The sequence below is a fragment of the Vicugna pacos genome, chromosome 14 (genome assembly GCF_048564905.1).
Source record: "Vicugna pacos chromosome 14, VicPac4, whole genome shotgun sequence".
NCBI lineage: Eukaryota > Metazoa > Chordata > Mammalia > Artiodactyla > Camelidae > Vicugna > Vicugna pacos.
In genome coordinates this window covers 2,450,030-2,471,625 of record NC_133000.1, presented here as the reverse complement: position 1 = coordinate 2,471,625, position 21,596 = coordinate 2,450,030, and the positions used below count along the sequence as shown (strand labels likewise).

The window sequence follows — 21,596 nt, the reverse complement described above, 5'->3', positions numbered from 1 at the left end:
ATGCGAAAAACAGTATTAACTTTTCCATGATTTTGCTCATATTTTCCCCCTGTTGTCAGAGGAAAAACTTCACACAGCCTCTTATGTTCCTTTCAGAATGTGTGTGAATTACACCAACAAAAGGCAGATGAGTGAGAGAGAAGGCAGGGTTTTATTCCTGTCTGTGAGTGGGAGTTCACAGAAAAGAGTGACTCCAGGAAGCGGTTAGCCCTGGGGGCTTACAGAGCGCCCACCGGGGAAGGCGGGGTAGAAAGGCACTTATGGGAAAAGAAGTGACTTTTAGGGAAGCTGGGAGACCGGAGGGTGTGGGGCCTGTGTCTGCTGAGGGGAGGGCTTCTCCTCTAGGGATGAGGCAGGCCTCCCGGGTTGGAAGAAATAGCCCTGTCCCAGGGGAGGGGACCTAGGACAGCCGAGTTCTGCTTTCAGGCAGAAGAAAGCCTGTCCTTAAATGCCTTCAGCTCCGAGTGGCGTTCATCCCGTCGGCGGTGAGATCTGGACCCCGTCGGTGCTGACTTAAAGACAGCGGTCCGGGCCCTAAGCCTCGGCGGACAGCACGGGGCGCAGGCTGCTGGAGCCCACTGCCTTGAGCAGGGCTGACCAGGTGTGCGGGGACGGCGTGGCTCAGCAGGATCGGAGGTTACAGAGCCCACGTTTGGTGTCTCTGTTGCTGCTCGTCGGCTGCGTGGCCCTGGGCAAGTCACGTCACTTCCCTGGGTCTCAGGTGGGAAATACTGGACCTGCATTTCTGGTCTCAGGTGCCACTGACTGGTGAGAGGGGTCACCCTGTGGGCCAGTCCTGAGGGTGGAGCTGCGGGGGGACATCAGCCACTCTGCCTGCCCTGTAGTCACATGACTTGCCTGGTTCTCCCAGCCCTCCCTGGTCTGGTTCTGTTTTATTTTCGTTTTGTTGTTACACAGTGTCTGGAGTGGGGGAACGGAAGGCCCGGAGCTCACGGTGACTGGCTCTGGCAAACTTCTGCTCCACCCCTCCACCCCTCCTGCCCCGCCCAGGGAGCCCGAAACCGCCCCGTCTGAGCCCAGACTTCGACAGTCGGCCGAGATGGAGCTTCTCCCCCTACGGGGGCTGGAGTCGGGGGTGCTTATTTTCAGGCACAGCTTGCTGAGAGCGATGGATCACCCGGGGCTGACAGGATGCGCTGACCCACCGCTGTGGCCTCCCCTCCTCCCCGCACCCAGAATCCCCCGGGGGCCAGGGCAGAACCAAGCCTGCAGACGTTGGGAACCTTGCCTGGGGTCATGGAACCAGCTGGGGGCCTGTCTGACAGGACAGAAGTTGGCCCATTTCCAAACCTAAGAGTTTGTTTTGTTGATGTTTATTTTTTTCTAGTACATTGCGTTGCCTCTGAAAAAGTTACTGGAAAAATTAGAAAGTATTGCCAAATTTAGGGTTGTAGGCTCTCCAGCTGTAGGACTGTCTAGTCTGGAATCTCAGGTCCTGGAAGGTTAGTTGTGACTAGCCCAAGCACACACAGCTGGTTAGGAGCCTGATCTAGTCCTTGAAGCCTAGCTCAGTGCTCCTCCCCGCCCTCCATGAGACTTAAGTCCCCGATTGTCACGCAGGGCGGTCCAGACTTGTTTATTTATTTATTTTTTATTTTTTGTTGAAGGAGAGTTGATTTACAGTGTTGTGTTAGTTTCTGGTGTGCAACATAGTGATTCAGTTATACACACATATATATTCTTTTTCGTTATAGTTATTACAAGCTGTTGAATGTAGTTTCCTGTGCTCTGCAGAAGGACCTTGTTGTTTATCTATTTTATATACAATAGTTTGTATCTGCAAATCCCAAACCCCTAATTTATCCCTCTCCACCTGCCTCTCCCCTGTGGTAACGGTAAATTTGTTTCCTGTGTGTCTGTTTCTATTTTTTAAATTAGTTCATTTGTGTCGCAGAGTCGCCCAGACTTACCTGTCTTAAGGCGCCTTCTGATTGCAAACAAGGCTGAGGGAAACCCCTGAGGTGGCGCTCCGCGGCCACGAGGGCCGGCTCTCACGCAGCCCACGACCCCTACATGGGTGTTACTTGTGCTTTGGGACACACCTCCTGTAGGTAAAAGTTGTTTTTAGCAGCTCACAGTGGTGCTGATTTTCTCCATGTCTTTTCTCCTGGCTCATCCTTGGTCACCAGACATCACTGCTGAAACTGGGGTTTTGATTCAGCCTCCAGTTAAAGGCAGATTTGCTTAGTCCCGTCACGTTCGGTCTTGTCTCTAGTCCGTGGGTAACGGAGGCAGGGCTGAGGGCCGGGAGGGAGTGGACGGCCTGTTCCTTTTCTGTGTCTTCCCGGGGGCCGGCCCTCACCTGACTTGTTCGCGTTTACAAAGGTTGTGACTGAGGAGTCCTGGAGGCGGGCCTCACCGCAGGAGGAGGAGAAGACGGAGGCCCAGAGGATCAGCCGGAGGAGATGGGGCTCTGGGAGGCGGTCGAGGCCCCGACCGCTCTCCGACTACGGCCAGTCGGTCAGCCGAAGTTTGTCTATTCCTGAAGATTCGGTCGCCACCGACCCCCAGAGAGAGGACACCGAGGACGGCGACCGCCCGCCCGGCATGGCCTCCCCGGACCCTGCAGACCAGACCCCGGCCGGAGGCTGCCCCCGGTGGGCCCAGAGGAGACGCCCCATCTCGGTGATTGGCGGGGTCGGCGTCTACGGGGGCAGCCAGACCGGGGACACGGAGCATCTGCTTCCCCAAGTAAGACCGGCCGCCCGCCGCCAAAGCCCACTCAGCCCCCAGCCCCCGGCCTCTTCCCCGGCTGCATACTTAACCGACTGGCTTCCCTCTCTTCTCTTTGCCTCAGTGATGATGTCTTCTGCTCGCAGCCTTTCTTCCTGGCTTTGAAACCATGCCTAAATTAGAACTAACCCACTGACATGGGGGTGCCCCTTACTAATCTGTCTTTCCTGGCATCTGGATAATGTGTGAAATGCTCTGCTGTTTGTTCTGAATCATCTGGGGAAAGTCGTGGGGCCTATTTAGTGAGCTTCCTGAAAGAAAAAGTCTTGAAAGAGAAAGTGTCACTTATCCTTAAAACAGAATGATAAGAAAATAAATTGGTTTTTTAGGAGATAAGGAAATAATTTTTCTTAACACTCTCTGACTCTACATCTGAGTTGCAGCTTTCCAGCTGCCTTGACAATAGATGAAAATCTTAATATTACTCCCTTAGTTTATTTTGGTAATTCAGCAAGGGCTTGTCAGTTACCCAGTGCTGCGAGGGCACAGAACATCTAGCTAAAGGGCCTGTTCAGAAGTTCACAGAACTCGGTGGTCACAGGTTCACAGGACTGTACAGGACTCAGTGCCAGTTTCATTTTTAAAACTTGCTAGTCGATGTTATAAATAATCCATCAATTCTCTTAAAAAGGCAGTTCTGTGTTGATTTTGGATTTTGTGTTTACATTCTCCTTAGAAGCCCAGCACAGTGCTCGTTTATAGCAAACGCCCCAAAGCCTCTTGCTTAATTGGATTAAACTGAATTGAATTTTTCCGGTAAAAAACAAATTAAGTGGGAGAAGACCACGAGCTTTTTGCTGCGTTTAGATGCTCTCTATGCTCGGAAGTGATTCTAGAAGGCAGCTCTGCTCACCACGACACCGCCTGCGCTGCACAGGAAATCATTCTGAACGAAAGCAAAGTGTAATCTGCGTTAACTTGAAACACAGTCCGGGGAAGATCTAAAGCACTTAGAAATGTCTTCACCGCAGAGCACCCAACAGGAGCGTAACCCTCTGCACTGCAAGCTCATTCAGGCACCTGGGTAGGAAAATCCTCAGAGAGCCCAGGGGAACCATGAGCCAGCTCGGCCTTCGACGTGGCTGTAGGGATGGTTCACGTGGACAATCAGAAGGGCACATAGATGCTTCTAAACGTGTGGGAAACCGACTCTTTTAGACAAGGCTCCACCGTCCTGTTAGTTTAGGTGAACAGAAACCGTACCCCACAGACGCGCATGCACGCCTGTGGGTGGACGTGCGGCAGGGCCGGGAAGGACTCCCGCCGCAGCCTGTCCCCGGCCGTGGTCCTCGGCGCTGCCCCTGCCCCCTGGACACATCGTCTTCGCCCTCCGCCCCACTTCCTCAGCGTGCTTCTCCTTTTCCTGCGTCTTTCCTGACTGTCCCCTGTTGGTGTGCTGCTGACAAGCGGGCTGAAGCAGGATGCTCTGAGGGTCCATCCTGGGGTTGTGTTTTAGAATCAGGTTGCACTTGACCTTGGGGTGGCCTGAGCCTGTGCCGCGGCCTGGGGGAACATCTCATGCCTGCGAGCGGCTTCCAGGTGAGACGCTGAGCCCGCGGCTGGGCCGTGGGTGTGCAGAGCTCGCCGGAGCTGCCACTTCCTGGCCCCTTCTCACCGCCTCTCCCTTCCTTTTGTAGCCGGCCGCCCGGCCGCCCGTGCCAGCCCACCAGGTGCCGCCCTACAAGGCGGTGTCAGCCCGCTTCCGGCCGCTGGCCTTCTCCCAGAGCACTCCCATCGGGCTGGACCGCGTGGGACGCCGGCGGCAGATGAGAGCTTCCAACAGTGAGTCTCGCAGGCTCCGCTGGAGAGGGGTGTGGAGTCCTGCTCTGGCCGTTGGCGTGCGTCTGGGCGGGGAGGGCTCGGGCAGGAGCCGCCCTGGCGGCGTGGGCTGGGCGCCCCGGCCCAGGGAGGGTGCGCTCCGGGCTCTGCGCCATCACAGGGACCCTGACCTTGAGCGGTCTGGGTCCCGCATTCCTGCAGTGCAGATATGACCACAGGTGGACTCCGGGTGTTTGTCTTAACCCTTTCAACGCTCTCCCCGGGGCCACCTGAACACCAGAGGCGAGTTTATCTAGTGTGGTAGACATTGCCCTCCTGGTACTCCCCCAGTAAGTACTCGTGCCGGGGATTCATGGAATGACTTTTAAATTCCTGAGAGAGGACATCTCCCCGCCGCCAGCGCTCACGTCAGAGCCAGGCCGAGCTCGACCTGGCTCGGCAGAGCACTGATCCGGTGGCGGCGCCGTCCCGTGGGCTCTGCCGTGTTACCGTCTGACCTCTTACCTCCATGCTGTGGCGGATGCTGTAACCCTCGTTCGACAGATCAGAAAGCCCAGGTGGAAACAGGTAGACTGCCCCAAGTCACTCACCCTGGAAGTGGCAGAAAGCAACCTAGATCTACAGTCGAGGAGGACATTCCCCCGCCAGGCCCGTGTGTAACCCCGAACTGCACTGACTGTTGAGAGCGATGCGGCGGGCTGCCAGCTACTGGGGCTCTGGCTGCTGGGCTGACTGCCCTACCTTCAAACAGGAGCGTCGGGCGCTGAGTGTGAGGACGGACCGGGCGTGGAGGCCTGGGTTCTTGTCCTGCGCTGCCACGCTGGCTGGTGGGCAGTCCTCCTCCACGTGCTGGTGGTGACCGAAGCCATGAGAAGGGGCGGGGTTTAAAGAGTGTGGTTTCCAGAGCCTTGAAGAAGGCTCATTGTGTCGCTTGGTGTCACTTCAGTTTTGTGGAGAACGGGAGGGAACCCTGGGGGGTGGAGGAGAGACAACAGCCAGGGGGGAGCTCTGGTTGTCCCCCCCCGAAACACAGCAGGTGGAGAGGGTCACTGGGGGATTGGAATGGGACATGGTTGGGGAGCGTGTCCTGGGAGGGCTGCACACGGTGGCCAGCGGTCAGGGGTCGGTGAACAGGGAGGAAGTGTACCCCACCCCCACCCATCGTGTGGCCTGGTTTCTAACTCAGGAGGAATCCAGGCTAGACTGTGGTCAGAACCAGTGAAAGGAAAGAGGAATTGGATGGCCGCTGCCGGCTGGGCATCTCACCTCTGTGGTCCTCTCGGCCGAGCAGGCGGGCCCCCTCACCTGGGCCCTGTCCTCTCTCACTGCCCATCCCCTGCAGGCCAGGCTTCCGTCCACGGTGGTCAGTCCTGTTCCTGTTCAGTTCTCACCCTGCTGTTTCCTCGCCAACTTGCCCCATCGGTGTTGGGCTGGAGTCGCAGCTCCTGTGGAGTCTGCGGGCTGCCTACTGCCAGCACTTCCCCGCCTGGCTTTCATACCCAGCCTGGCCCTCACACCCAGCCTGGCCCCGAGTCCCCTCCTTACCGGCACATCATTCTCTCCGCTCAGAATTCAGAGCTCGCTCCCGGCGGCCCCTCGGTGACAAACGCAGCATCACCCTGCAGATCAGTCCTTCTGTCTCAGCCAGTCATCTGCCGCTGGTGACGCATTTTGAGAAAGTTGTTCAAAAGGAGAGAAAAGGCGACGAGAATGTCCTTCCCAGCGTTATTCGTGCTGGAGGAAGTCCAGGTAGCGGGGAGAGTGAGTTGCGGTGCTATGTGGGTGATGCTCACCAGCACGAGAACCTTCTGCAAATATGAAGCATGGCTGCCGTGACGCTGAAGTGAGAACAAGAGCAGGACATAAAATCACACACGTGCTGAAGGAGTTGCTCGGGCCCCTGCCGAAGTGTCACACACCAGGGGCCATGCCGGAGGCTGCGAGCTGGGGCCTGAGGGGGCCCTCTGTAGCCTCCATCCTGGCTCCTGGTGGCCCTTGTCTCTGCCTTTATGGTCGTGTGGCACCTGCACGTCCTACTGAACCAGGGCCCACCCTAACGACCTCACCTTAGCCTGACCATCTGCTAAGACCTCATTTCCAAGTAAGACACATTCACTGGTCCTGGGATGAGAATTTGAGCATCCTTTGGGGGACACAGTTCAACTCATAACCTCTCCCATGGTGGCCGCCCTACGCAGCATGTGCACATGTGGCCAAAGGTTCAGCAAGGATGTGCAAGTGGGGAAGTAACGTAGCTGGGGGGCTGGATGCAGGTGGTGTCTCCCCAGCCCTGCCCTCAGAACGACAGCTCACGCCTGTGCTCTCTGTCGTCTGTCTTGTGCGGAGTTCAGTGTTCTTTTGCTGAGAAGCAACGAGAACGAAGCCCAGCTGGCTCGAGCAGAGAGAGGACGTCTCGGTTGGATGGGTGTCAGGCGTTCCCAGGACTGACGGGCCGTCTGGGAACCTGTCTAGGAAACAGATGGCAGTCAGGGTGGCTCCTGGGAGCAGGGCACCACGTGGAAGGGGCCAAGGAAAGCACAGTCCGTCCGTCCTTCCATCACTCCAGAGTCACAGTCCCATGATGAGGGTGCACCTTTCCAACTCAGGTTGTGAGCGCACGACCTGGGGGCACGGGGACAGGGAGAAGGATGGGATCCTCCAGGGATGGACCCTTGTCTTCTGTGCAAGGAGGCAGGTGCGTGGATTCCCTGTGCGCTGAGGCTGACCGCAATGGAGGGCAAGTCACTCCCCCAGAGGAAATCCAAGTGGTGCTGGAAAGAGACCTAGACCCTGGACAGGCCCCCACTGGCTCCTTCGCTCATTCAGTCTCTGCTGAGGGTTTGCCTACCACGTGCCGAGTGCCGGCTGTGTGCACAGCAAAGCCCCGGCATCACGTACGTTCTAGGGCGGGGATGAGAAATGAGCAAGCAGCTGTAAACACGGCGGGGGGGGGCATCAGAAAGAAAAATAAAGCAGGTGGAAGGAACTAATTTTTCAAAGACGATCATTTCAACATGATGCCCCTGTTCCGTGTCTTATTAAAACCCCCTCCCTCCTTCCCTGGAGGGAAGCAGCCCAGAGGCTTACCAGTCACTGCAAACGTCTCCAAGTCCAGGATCTCTGAGTAATTCCACCCCTTCTCCAGTCCCACTGCAATGCCTTTCCAGCGTTTATATCCAGAAGTAAATGTTAGCAGAACCCTTACCATGGTGGAAAGAGGTGAGAGGAAAGGAAATAGGAAGTACGTCGACACCACGTGGACACACATATGGGACCCCGGGAAAGGATGCCCCTCTCCTCTGCATGTGCTGTTTCTCACTCTGCTGGTCTAGTCCCCATTATTTGCTCCTTGAGCCTTTGCCTGGAGCCCCACCTCGTGCTGGTCTTTGCCAGCCGAGCTGCTCCAAGCCTTCACTTGATGTACCTTGAGCTGGTAGTGGCCCTGCCTGCTTAGAGTCGTCTGTCTCCTTCATCCCCCTCTTAGTCAAAAATCAATGAATCTACAAAACAAACCAAAAAAAAAAAAATGGAGCATCAGCTGTGAGCCAGGCACTACTTTCACCGTTTGGAATAGAGCAGAGGATAAAGCATCACACGACGTTTACATTCTGGCATTTGAACAGATTCAGTAGACGGTAAGTGGGCTGACCTCAGGCACCAGTGATCGTTCTGGAGAAGATGAAGGTGGGTGATGAGGAGGAGGAGGAGCGGAAGTGGCAGTAGGTGACCTCAGGTCTCTAAGAAGGTGACACTGGAGCCGAGATTTGGAAGATGAGCAGGGGCGAAGATCTGAGGGAGGAGAGGTCCCAGCGGAAGGAATGTCAGATGCCCGGAGTTTGGCAGGAACTCGGTGTGTCTGAGGTTCAGCCTCTCGCCAGGATGCAGAGCTCAGGTGACGAGGGTGGGAGAGGATGGTGCAGCTGGCGAGCCTGGGGAGAGGCTGCATAGAAAGGGTTACTCCTAGTGAAGCAGGAGGCACTGCCAGCTGGGGACTGGTCTGCTGTGATGTGCGCTTTAGAGAGAAAGATGTTTGTGGGAGAGAGGGCAGAGGAAGGGAGGCGGGTTTGTAGGTTGTTGTATGGGTCCAGCTGAGAGATGATGGTGGCAGTGACCACAGAAGACACCCAGGTCTTCCTTGGGTGCTTAGCCTCCCAGCGCACAAGGAGGCGGGAATGGCCTGCTCAGGTCTAACTCCGAAGGGCCGGGGCTGTGAACTCCAGTGGGAGGGCTTCTCTCTTAAGGGAATCAATTCAGTTTTGACAGAGCAGAGTTACTGGATGGAAAAAAAAAATTTTGCCTGTGTGTTAAGTCGTCATAAACCCCCTGTGTTTGCCCTCTTGTTTCCGGACTGATGTCTCCTGTTACGGGTGCACATCACCCTAGAGTCACTGATTCCATGCGCTCACCCACCCCAGACAGCACCGCCACATCCACGTGTGTCCCCCAGCCGCCTCCCTAACTCCACTTTTCTTACCCCTGGTCGTCTGGTGTGATTCTGCCCCTCTGGGTGAAGGTGCACGAGGGGGAGGTAGTGACACCCGTGGACATTGGCCTCTCCCTGTACCGCTGTCTCTCTGGGGAGTCCTCGAGAAGAAGCCGTGTCATGTGAGAGCCAGGGACAGTGCAGGAGCCTTCAGCCAGATTCTAGCAGAGGTCCGATGGGTGAGGAAAACAAATCCCTTCTGGAATGAGTGTCTTTTCCAGTCAGGGCAAATTGTCCACCCCTCCATTATGAAAAGGGTCCACTGTAATCCGTTTTCCACAAGTAGCCATCCAGTCCCTTCAAGGAACCATGTCATTAACTTTGTGAAGGGGACGCCCTGTGGTTTAGCCCGGACTTGGCATCTGTTTCTGCCACCATGGCCATTTTATTTTTTTGAACCCACTGAGGAAGCATCGAGATGACCAGACAAACACTGACTTCTGCCGAGTGGGACGTGCAGCCCACGCAGTTGTTCAAACAGCCTGTTTGGCAACAGGATGCCCGTGGGACAGATGGTTTCTCTTGCTCTGAGTTTATCCTGATACATCTGATCACACGCCTTCCCCAAAGCAGGCCACAACCCATTTGGTTCTTTCCAGATTCCTCCAAGCCACTCAGCCAAGCCATTTGTTCCCAACTGTGAACCCACACGAGCAGACCCCTCTACTGAGGTCCTCTGGTTTCAGAAATTTCAGAGAGTACTGCTTAGGTTTTAGTGCTGGGGGCACAGTTACCAGGTAGATGGTGGGGGAGCCCTTCTGGGAAGGCAGAAGGAGGAGTTGTAGTCCCGGGACACCCACCCCACAGTTACCTGGCTTCTGCTTCTTCAGGAAGTCCTGAGTCTGGGAATCTACGTGGGTCTGAGAGCTGAGTGAGGACACTCGACTCTCTGTCACGGTGGTACATGTGCCCCTTCTGATCACCAGATGTGGAGCTGTCCTGCCACACAAATCAGGCAGTACCTTCACAGAGGAGTCACGCCTCAGTTTTGTCCCCAGGGACCCTGTGATAATGTCAGCACGGCCAGAGATCATGTGGGTCAGACCACCCCCGAACCCCACCTGGCCGGGCTGCCTGGGGCAGAAGCCACACCCACTTCTCCTGGGCAGATGTCCCCCCACCCCCCGGAGGGCCTGGACCCACTGCCACAGGAGCATCTCCCACTGGCTCCCTGTGCCCAGACAGATCAGCAGCACGCTGCTTAGAAGAGTTGCCACTTCCCTTGCCTGGTTTGGGGGATGAGGCCGGGAGGATGAGGACCTAACAGACGGATCTGCCAGACTTCACACGCCTTCTTTCCCATCGCCAAGAGCTGACCTGTCAGCTGCTTCATGAGTGGGCAGTGCTGGGTCCTGGTTTACACCCCAGCCAAGTGCTGGAATGACACCCAGCTCCAGGACTCACGTGGTAAATGCAAAATCCCCGGTGGATGCCACCGAAAGGGACAAATTTGGTTTAACCTAAATTACGTCCGGTGAACAGTATAGTGTGTGAACCTTGTTTGGATTCTGATACCAACAAACCAGGTGTAAAAAGGCCATTCTGACACAAGTGGGGAAATGTTCACGTGGACTGAGTATTCAGAGACAGAATGATTAATTTTGTTCCCTGGGAGAATGGTGGCACAGGTAGTTCTAAGTCCTTGTTTGTGACGGCACTGACTAAATATTGGTCGCGTGATACATGTGAGATTTGCTTTAAAGCAGCCAGAGTTGTTGGGAAGGAGTGGGAAGCAACTGATAAAATATTGATACTTGTGGGTTCATCGTATAATTTCTCTGCTCTTGGGTTTGCAATTTCCTAGAGTAAAAGCTTTTAAAAGTAATGAAAGTGTTTCCTCCTCCCTCCCTAGTTAAGTGCTCTCGAAATCTCCAAGTCAAGAAGTGCCCGCAACTAAAATTTCTCAGATTTTCTTAGTAAACGAAGCCCGCATCCGGGTGGGTGGACGCGAGCCCCTCCCGCTCGGAGCCCCGCCCGTCCGCCCCCGTGCTCCGCGCCGTCCTCCCGCCGCGCGTGGGATGGTTACGCGGAGTAACACCAGCCCTCTGCGCGGGTGCGGCGTCGGCGTCGGCGTCGGCGTCGTGCAGTTCGACCGCGAATCATCGTGGCGCCTACGGGTGCTTTGACGAGTTCCGGGATGGGAGCTCCCCGCCATCGGAGCCCCGAGGCTGGACCCGGGCGGTGCGCGGGACGGTGTGCGGGCCGAGCGCGCCTGCGTGGTGACGCCCTTCTCTTGGGGACCTGTCCTCGCTGCCTTTTGCCTTTTTCTTCTGTGATACTTCTCTCTTACGTCTCTTTCCATCGCAGCCTTTGCGCCGCATTCTCACATGCTCACTCCGGGCTCCTGCCACTCGCCCTCCCTTCACTCGTCTGTTTGGATCAGAAGTTCAACTTCATCATCCTTGAAAATTCTTACGCTCCTGTCTACTCGTGCGCCTCTTTCTACGCCTCCCAGCCGTGGAGTTCAGATGAGTTTTCTCGTGTAATATAAACCGGGTGATGATCTCAAATGCCTTCCGAAGAGGAGGACACCTCGTTCCTTAGCTTTCACACTTGAGGGGAATTTTGGGTCACACCCAAAGGAATGAAGCGTGCCATCGAAGCAGTAGGTGTGGGTATGCCACTGAAAATGTATCTGCTTGTTACACTTCTCAAAAGCCTTTTACTCAACCAAAAAGTGTTACACTATTTTGCAATAATGCCGAACAACAGAGGAGAGAAAATGGTAAGATTAGGTACACTGATAACTAATTATAAAAAAATATAGAGAAAATGACTTTCTGGAGAGACAAACACGATGCATTGACTTGATTAGACTCTTGATGGCTTTTAAAAATATTTCTAAATGACTCATAGTATTTCTTGATTTTTTTTTCCAAATCTTAATTTCTTGTGGATATAGACACTTTGCAAGCTAGGAAAAAGATCAAGTTAAACCAGTCTGTCCCTCCAGGGACAATTGCTCAGTCTTCAGCTGAACGATGTCATAATTTGAGCTGTTAACAATGGGGTTGTAAAACAAAAATAAACAAACAGAAATTTAAAAAAACCAACAATGGAGTATAAAACTCTAAACTACGCATGTACATTTTTCATTAGTAAACAGCCCAAAAATCCAGTCCTTAAAGGCATGACATATGTCAAGAACACCTTGTGTTACGAGGGACTGAATAACCGGAATTACGCGCGGGCCACCCTCTCTGTGACGCCGTCAGAGCTGGCCGTGGCTGGTGGGGGCAGCAGCTGTTTTGAAAACCCACTCCGAGGTTTTGAAAGTCCCCGGCTCTGCTGTCAGTGAGGAAGCAGGAGAAAAATACTGCGGCCGGCGCCCACGCCCGCTGATCGGGGTCCAGAGGAGAATAAAGCCAGAGGTGTGCGGAGTTGGACAACCTAGAAATTCCCAAGTGAACCGCTTAGTAGTGGGACGCCAGCACGCTGCGTTTCCCCTCTGCCCCGAGAGCGCGCGGAGGCCTGCCCCGGAGGGACGTTCGAGGCAGCGGCGGCTCCCCCGCGCGGGTTCCTGCCCCTCTTCTTTTCCTCTGTTCCCGTCCCCGCGGAGGGACCGGACCGCCCCGGAGCTTCGCCGGCGCCCCCAAGCCCAGCCCAGGCCGGTCTGGGACTCGTCCGCGCCGAGTCCTGGGGGAGCGGCCAGAGGCTGGGGCTCCTCCGGAACCCCCGCCGCGCGCCCAGGCCCACGTGTCAGAGACGCTGGAGGAGGCGGCGTCGCGCCCGGGGCGGAACGCAGGCTCCTGCACGCGGGCTCCTGCACGTGGCGGGGCTGCACGCAGGATCCTGCACGCGGGGTCCTGCACGCACGCTTCTCCTAACCGCCGCCTTCGGCCCCGACGCCGGCCTGACTTTCATCTGGTGAATGTATCCTACACAGCTTTAAGGTTCGTTCATCTAAAGGAAAAACTAATGTGCCAAGAGGGCCCTCTGCCTTTCAGGCCCAGGAGTTTCCAAGAACACTTGGGGGAAACTGCTTCCACATCTGCAACTCCCCTCCCCTCCCGTTTGACTTTATGCTGAGACGTATGTGTGCGCTAATTTACTTTTCCCCCGCTCAGGAACTAGTATTGGTTGTAAAAGCACGTGTACTCACCTGTATTATGAAGTTGATAAGCTTAATATTATTAGGAAATTGTACAGGATGGGCCGTTAGGACATAATGAAACAGTGGCGTTTCAGGAAATGTCCAAAGTGCTCTGAAACTTCTCTGAATTGGGCTTTTAATATGCTCTTGGTTTAGGAGATACTTCATGTGTATTGATCCACTTAACAAATACCTATGATGTTGCATCACATACCCACATGTATGCACGTATATGTGTACCAACTGCAAGTTCATGTGTCTGACACACAGCAAGGTCAAATAAACCAAAACGTCAGAGTTTGGAGCAGAGAAAGGTTTACTGTGGGGCTGGGCAAGTAGTACATGTGGCTTGTGCCCCCCCCCCACCCCCAAACCCCAGCTCCTGGAAGGATTTCAGCAAAGCACGTTGTAAGGCCGGCTGAGGGAGGGGAGTCCCAGTGTCTGTGATCAGCTTGCATACTGTGCTCTGATTGTTTCATGCGGCGGTAATTATCGGTCCTTAGGTGCCGGAAGGTCTGGGGGCTCTGCGCTCATGATCATCCAAGTTAATTTTTTCCACTTGGGGGTGGTTTTAGCATCTGAAAAACTCAGGAAATGTGCATCCTACACTGTTATCAGGATACAGGGGAGGAGTCTGTCCTGGGAAGGCCCCACAGGGTCCTGCTTGGTGCCCCTATACGTGCCCTGTTATAAGTGGGGCTGTGTGGCAGAGGCTGGCTGGCCCGGGGCAGGCAGCCTGTTCTCTGGAACCTCCTGGGTGGTGTGCAGATGCACAAAGCCTTGGAGCAATAAGGGAGGTGGGGTAAACCCAGAGCAGGCGAGTCAGACCTGGGGGTCCAGAGCTGTCCCCCAGAAAAGAGCATCAGCAGTAAGGCTTGAAGGGTGGGTGGGAGGCAGAGTAAGCTTGTTGTAGGAGGTGTGTTCCAGGCCGAGGGGACAGATGCAGGGCAGCGGGAGCCCGAGAAGAGGCGCGCCCTCGAGAAAACCAAGCAACTTTCTTAATTCGCCTGCGTGCGCATCCGATGATGTCCGTCTGTGCAGACAGAGCTGCGCATGCGTGATCATGGGCACTCTTCACGGGAAACCCCCCGCCCCCAAAAAACTGATCCTGTCCTGAGAAGTCAAGGGCCTGACTCCAAACCAGTCTCTGGCAGTTGGGGTTATTACTATAGTCATGGAACTTGTCCAGCTGAATAAACAAATTAAATGTAAACAAGAGACTGAAAGGACTCACATCTACAAACAGTGACCACTTAGAGGAGACTCGGTAAAGGTGAATTGCTAAAAAACTGTTTTCTGTCAGATTAGATGAGAACTGACAGCTGAAAAAAGAAAAAGGAAAAATCAGGGAATCCGTAGTCCGAACGCTCCACAGGCATCTCTGATTATTAGTCTAAAGCCAGAACTGGAAGTCAGGGTTGACCATGCTGGGTGTGACCTGCAGAATTCCAGCCCGCGATCACATGTGCAGACCTCTGGTCCTGCATGAGAGCAGAGGTGAGTCAGCTGCCCTTTTGTGTGTTTACGTTGAAGTGTTTTGGGGCACGGATGCGTGTGTGACGTTTTAGACTCGGGGCTTTCAGGTGGTGGGCAGCTCTGGGCAGGAGGGCCTCGGGGCAGGTTGAGAGGCTGGTCTGGCCTAGGAGTCAGACTCTTGGAGGTCGAAGGAGACTGCCTGGTCAGGGCCTCCTGTGACGATGGAGTCAGGCTTTATTCTGTGGCAGCAGAGCTGCAGAACGGCTTTCAGTGGAGCGGGGTGAAGAGGCTGGCGTTTGGCGACATCTCTGGCTAGACGGTGGGCCTGCCTGGAGACGGGAGGAGGAAACAGTTGCTTTATCAGTGGACAGAGCCCTGAACTGGGGGCGTGATGGCTCCACTGGAGAAACGGAGATGCGGCGGTCAGGCAGTTGTCCACATGTTTTGGGGGATGACGCCCAGGTGCCCAGGTGGTGGGGAGCGTAGGAGAAAAGCCCACCAGGTGGGGGGCCACGTGGAGGGGGAGGTGCGGGTGGGATGGCTGCGTGCACCTCGAGGGTCTGATGAGGAAGGAGGACCAACCAAGAGGGGACGGCCCGGGAGTCACCAGCAAACTGGTGGCTGCTCTTAAAGCTGGTGCAAGGAGTGTGATCACCGAGGGTGGGCATGGAACGGGAGGAGGGCCTGAATTTGCGGGCCTGGAAAGGGAAAGGAACCCACAAAAGAGAAGGAACGGGCAGACAGGTGAGTAGTGTCCAGGTGTCAGAGGATGCGGGGCTCCAGGGAGGGAATGGTTACGAGGTCACCTGCGCCCAGGGTCACGTCGGGCACGCTCAGCATTTTCCACGGCTTCAGCCGCAATTGGGAACTTGTCAGTTTGGAGATAAGCAGTTTCAGTTCAGTGGGAGGGCAGGGCCCGGGCGCGGTGCTGGTGGCTGCAAGGTTGTGGGGGAGTCCAGGCCTCATGTGTGAGCAAGGAGGTGTTTTATCTATTTTGTTTATCTGTGTTGGTGTTCTGATTTTATAGCTGAAAATTTCCCATAAATTTCCCACTAGCTAGGGCTGGTTAAAGGCTACTTGTTTTGCTACCTGTTAAAAAACAGTCGTGATTTTATGTTACTGTATCTGAAAGCTCATTAATATCAATGTGTCAATGTTTACTTTTACTAAATATTTTTGAAAGAAATAGCCGTGTTCAGTTTGCATCAGAAAGCTCCTGTTCCTTGATTGAGAATTATGATGTGATTAACACCCCAACACTAAGGAAGTGGGGAAATTTAATTGTAAGGGTTTATGCCGTTTCAACTTTGATTTTTTTTTTCAGTTAAATACATTGTAAGAAATTACTGAAGCATATTTTTGGAGAAGTCTTGCAGTGAAGTTAATAAATTTATTAAGACACTTTCAGATTTTTCACTTGGTCAGAACAAAGAAAATAGGATTTTCTCCCTTTCCTTCAGTTTTTGGTTGTTGATTCTACTCCTAATTGGTTATTCCGGCACGCTGTTCTAATGATGGTTAGGAGAGTTAATTTTCTTACTAACAGGACTTTGGGTCAAAAAAGCCAAGTTGAGTCCCAGTCCTCTGTTAACTAGCTCTGGGACCTTGGCCAGCTACTTAACCTCAAAGTCTTAACATCCTCATCTGTGATGGGAAGTGTTTCTGTCGCCTGCCCCCCAGGTGTGTCAGGATGACCTGGTGCACAGCCATCGTGCAGTGGATATTAGCGGCCATTATTGCAAAGAACTAAACTAAGAGAAGCATCGATGACACCAGGGACAAGGCTTGTGATGAGCAGTAAGCATGTTTACAGCCAGAGGTCTGAGTTACTTACTCAGCTGCACTGCCAGCGGTTTACCTTAGACAGGTCCCTTAACTAATGCGTAAGGCTCTAGGACACCAGGCGTCTATATGGAACAACATCCTGTGTGAGTATCACCCAAGAAAAGGTTAAACCAATCGGAAATGCGTGTGCTCAGGTTGTTAGGAAAGAAGAAAGTAACTCGGCTGCATGTTTTCTGTTGGTTCTCCTGACCCAAAATTTCAGGCCTTATCTCAGGGGTCTCCGAAGTATTACCCAGAGATGCCTCTAAGGTTTTTGGTTAAAGTTAAAAAAAGAAAAGCAACAGCAGGTCTTGAGGGGTGTGTGTGTCTGTGTGTCTGTGTGTGTGCGTGTGTGTATGTGATGCCTTGGGATGATTTTGACCACGCCATACAACCGTTTGGTCTGATTTCTTATTGTCTCTTTATCTCTTTCTGCAACTGCTTTGCAAAAGTTTTCTTTCGATGATAAATCAAAGAGAAAATACAAAATCAGGCGGCACCTGCTCTGCACCTACGGAGCATGATGGTAGTGGAGTTCTCGGGAGGCCGGTTGGAGTATCCGACGGTCAGGTGTGGGCGTGGGTCTGGCCTGGCACCCTCTTACGCCCCGAGCCCGCTTAATACTCTGACGCCGCGGAACCCGGGCCCTGGTTGTATTTTTTTGTGACACAGGATGATTCTCTTCGCTTGTCTTTGGGCAGGTGACCCTGTCCGTGCTGAAATCCCTCCCTGCTGACTAGACACCGAGACAGTGTGGATTCCACAGTCAGACGAATTTAGAAGCCTTGAAAGGGTTCCGTGTGCAGAAACACTGCACAGACGAACAGCGGCGCCTCCAACCACAGTGCCCACAAGCCTCAGGGGTGCCTCAGCTCTGGCAGCACTGGTCTCAGCTGCTGTCTCAGCCTTATCTTCGCCTGGAATCAAGATTTTTTTTTAGAGGGACACAGTGCTCTAGTTCCTCTCTCAGAAAAACATCATAAACTTTTTAAACATGTTTCCAGCAATCTCTTAAAAGTGTCATCGTCTACCATTTCAAACAGTCTCAGTTCTAAACCTTAAATTTGTTCCAGTCGTTCTGAATCACCAGAGTTACAGAAGTCTTCAGAATATCATCTGTCTAGTGCCAAGTTGCAGAAATTGGATTTTAAAAGGAAAAGAAGGGGTACATATGTGTGTGTGGCTGAACCACTGTGCTGTACACCAGAAATTAACACAACCTTGTAAACTGACTCTACTTCAATTAAAAAAAATCTTTTTAAATCATAGAGAAGATAAAAAAGAATAAAATAATGCCATTTGCAGCAGCATAGATGGACCAGGGGACTGTCATTCTAAGTGAAGTAAGTCAGAAATAATAAGAAAAATACCGTATGATATCACATATGTGTAGAATCTGAAAAAAGAAAAGAAAAAAAGTACACTATGAACTCATCTACAAAACAGAAACAGACTCACAGACATAGTAAACAATCTTACAGTTACCAGGGGAAAGAGAGTAGGAAGGGATAAATTTGAGAGTTTGAGATTTGGAAATGTTAACCACTATATATATACATAAAAATAGATAAAAAAACAAATTTCTGTATAGCATGGGGAACTATGTTCAATATCTGGTAATAACCTGTAATGAAAAAGAATATGAAAACAAAGTATATGTGTATGCATGACTGGGACATTATGTGTACACCAGAAATTGACACACTGTAACTGACTATACCACAGTTAAAAAAAAAATCATAGAGAAAAGGAAAAGAAAGAATATTGAGTCAGGAAGAAAGCCAGGAGTTAATAAACACATAGCAAACCAGCACCAAGTGCCCATCCCTGGTGCCCCTGAGGAATCTGAGGCTTAGAAACATACCCGGCTCAGCTCTTCCTTTGCTCAGCCAAGTGAGATGGAAGTTGTGGGAGTGGAGCTGGCATTGAAACCGGATGAGGCAGGCTCGAAAGCCTGCCTTGCTCCCCGGAGACACCACGCTTCTCCATCACAAAACACAATACGACGTCATTTACGTGCAGAGAGGTACACCTGTTTGCCAGTTTTTGAGACCACCACACCCCAATAATTGCCTTTGATTGAAACAAAGAAATGGGAGAAACTCATCCGTTGTTGATTTTGCTCTTGTTAGCCTTGAAACACGCTCCGTCCTGGGAATTCAAGACAAATGATAAACAGAGACCGAGGTGAGATGTGCACCAGGCCTTGAAGGACGAAGACGCCACAAGCCGTTGACAGAAGACAGAACAGGCCTTGGTCTTAACGTGGAGATGGCGCCTTTGCTTTTGAAGGACAGTTTCTGTGTTTGCTTCTGAATTGGTCTGCAAGCTGCAGTCAGAGCCCAGGGCCAGTGTGTGCTGCGGAGGGCTCTTGGAGAGGCGGGGCCTGGGCGGGGTCACCGGGGGCGCCCACCCGAGGCGCCCAGAGAGGCCCTCCTGGCCGAGTGTGTCGGGGCGCAGGAGGCTCCTCCCCATCCCCTGCGGTGAGCGCGCGGCGGGGCGCCTCGCTCCCCGGTCCTGTGGCCGCGCTCGGCTTCCTGTGCGGCTGAGTGCTGGGGCCCCGTCCGCGGGGAGTCAGGCGCCGAACAGGCTGAGGAAGACCCAAGGCCACCTTAGCCGAGCGCGAGCAGCAGCTCCGAGCCCGAGTCCGCGGTTGTCCGGCCATCCGTGTAGAAAACGCTGTGTGTCACGTTCAGTGTCTGTGTTCTGTTTCCTTATGTTTCTCTGGAAAATGGCATGGCCGGGCCCTGTTGACTAATAATGTTTCTCTTAAATCCATTAAAAAAAAAAAGGGATCCCCCTGGATGCCCGGTGATTTCTGCCGGTGGACGGGGCGTTGGTGGCAGTGACTGATGGCCACGGTAGCGGATTACTTCCTGTTTGGAAATCCCACATTCCAGCTGGAGGAAGTGCGGCCGCCTCAGCGTCGGGGGCGAGTGAGCTCACACACAACCCTCGCCCTGTTGCCCTGGATCCCCGGTGGTCGCGTGGTGTGGGGTGTGGGCCGAGGCTCGGTCGGGCCAGGGCGGGGCGCCCTCGGTTCTGACCTGGGCCCAGCCTTGAGCTCATTTTTCTAAAACTGATCACAGTCATGCACCAGAGAAGAGCCACCATGGCTCTGTCCTCGGGACCTCCTGCCTTCCTGTGCCTGTCCTGTAGCACGTGGGGGGGGGGCCCTATCCAAAGAACATTCTAGAACATCCCCAGGTGAAGGCCGTCTCTGTGCCGTGCAGGCAGGTTGCTGCTCCAGTGACACCGAGGAGGCTGGGAAACTCTGGTTGCTGGGCGAATGACTGGGGCTGGTAATCTTTCCACACAGCATCAGAGGATGGTTACCTGAGAGTGCTCTGTGGTACATAAGAAGAGTCCAGGAATTTGGAGCTAAATGGACCCTTGAGGACCACCTGGTCATCCCGGAAACCTCCTGGAGAGGCAGAGGAGTGACCACGGGCCTGAGTTTAAGGTCCCACTGTTCACTCAGCTCCCCGGGGGGCTTCTCTTCCACTACTACGTGTGCAAATGTACGGGGGTCTTAAATAGCTGTGATTTCTACTTCCTTAGAATAAAAAATGATCCGGCACCCCATGTGTTTCCAGCTTTTATTCTGTCCTCCCTGGTTTCTCAGTGTTTGATATTGATGTGTAATTTGAATTTCTCCACTTTCCTATGGGGCTTAATCCGTTGCTTCCTTCTTTCAGTGCTGCCAGCGTTGTTGACGTGCCAGTTCTGGCCCTGTAGTGGAGAATACATTAGTGGGGTGGGGACGGCGGACGAGGGGGGTGACTTCCTTCAGCTATGCTTAAGGTGTCTGTGGCAGTGTTCTTCCTGATCTGGTAAATAGAGGCTCTCATCGCTAAAAAGTTTTCAAAGCTAAAAGTCAAGCCTTTTCTGTAGCTTCTTCCAAAAATACCTTAGAAGGGTTGTTGGGTCAGCTTCCTTTGAGAGGATGTCTCATTTTAAATGCAGTTTTTGTCTGATTATTTACTTTTTTTCCCCTTCTTTTTATCTTTATTTTTGTTTTGATTGTGTGTGCAGTGAAGTAAGTTTACTTAGTGAATGCCTTTGGTTTAAGATCCTAAAATTCCAAGCATCTTAGTCTAGTGCCCTGACCCCATCTCTGGATTTAGGAGAAGTCCCTGGGAAACAGAAGCTGTCCTCTGTGCCAGCTGCCCGTGGAGCGTGGACGTGAGCACCAGCCCTGAGTTAAGATCGTGCCTAGGAGGTGTGGCCAAGAGATCTTTTTCTTTTTGAAAACTTGCAGTTTTAACCAAAAAAAAAAAAAAAAGGAAAAGGAGAGCACTCTTGAGTTTTGTTTACCTCCTGCTGGGCTTTAAGCTTGTCAGGAAGGGTACGTATCAGAAGTGACGCCCACGTTTCACTGCTCTGTGTCTCAAATTCAGCCTTTCGCTTCTTTATTAACATCTTCATTCACTTCTAACTAAAACCAGGTCTACCCTTTGGTGCCATGTCTTCAATAGTTTCTGAATTTATTATTTAAAAAAAATTCAGGCCGGCATCTAAGATGCTGTCTCAGCCAAGAGTTCGCTGAATTGCCTAGAACAACTCCTCTCAAACCCGAGTGTGCGTTTCAGCGCCCTGGGGTCTGGGGTCTGGTGAGAGTGGCCCTCTGGCTCCACAGGCCTGGGTGGGGCCTGAGGTCTTCCCTCTGCACCAGCTCCCGGGCCCCCCAGTGCTGCGGGTCTCTGGACCACATTTCAGGGTAGTAATACACGTTATTGTAAAAAGGGGGTTTTGTGGCCACATGAGAAGGGGAAATTCTGTGTTACAGTGATGCAGGTGTCGGTACCTGGACGTGGTTTCCGGGAGGTAGGTGTAGTTGGTTGTCAAACATTTTTCTTGGACTGTCACTGCATGACTGTTGCACGTGGGATATAGGAAGCCTTAACCTCGGAGAGTGGTCTGCTCTGGAAAATGATTTCAAGGAGTCTTTTAAGCCTGTCATTTAATGAAACACTGCCTTTTTGAAATAATGGATACACCCCTATTGAATGAACTGCCTGTCCATTGTTGTAAAAACAAAGTTGACTCTTTTAAATAATTTTTAAAAAATACTTGCAAGGGGTAGATTTGAAGCCCGTCAGGTTTTGTGTGTGTGTGTGTGTGTGTGTGTGTGTATGCATGTGCGGGGTGCACGGGTGTGCAGGTTTCGCCTTCGTTGTGGATTGT

At 52.9% G+C, this 21,596-nt stretch overlaps 1 protein-coding gene and 2 long non-coding RNA genes across 10 annotated transcripts in view; 2 read left to right on the top strand and 1 right to left on the bottom strand.

Moving 5' to 3' along the window:
• The window catches only part of SPATA13 (spermatogenesis associated 13), a 104,595-nt gene that overhangs the window by 56,709 nt on the left and 26,290 nt on the right, over positions 1-21,596 (top strand). For 2 of the 8 annotated variants that reach the window (XM_072976015.1, XM_072976016.1), the window contains exons 3-4: positions 2,347-2,712; positions 4,392-4,536. The exons of 1 other annotated variant lie outside the window; for it this stretch is intronic. In XM_072976015.1, coding sequence (XP_072832116.1) covers positions 2,347-2,712; positions 4,392-4,536 — 511 coding nt within the window. Of the gene's footprint in view, positions 1-611; positions 722-2,346; positions 2,713-4,391; positions 4,537-12,182; positions 12,388-12,798; positions 12,910-14,412; positions 14,607-21,596 lie in introns of those variants that run through there. 5 more of the 8 variants (XM_072976021.1, XM_072976019.1, XM_072976017.1 and 2 more) reach the window with 5 other exon arrangements.
• Positions 16,812-18,991, bottom strand: LOC140701061 (uncharacterized). Its single transcript, XR_012079827.1, has 2 exons — positions 18,274-18,991; positions 16,812-17,326 (listed from the first exon to the last, which is right to left on the bottom strand). It is a non-coding gene; the product is annotated as an uncharacterized lncRNA (long non-coding RNA).
• LOC140701060 (uncharacterized) lies at positions 18,957-19,994 on the top strand. Its single transcript, XR_012079826.1, has 2 exons — positions 18,957-19,345; positions 19,643-19,994. It is a non-coding gene; the product is annotated as an uncharacterized lncRNA (long non-coding RNA).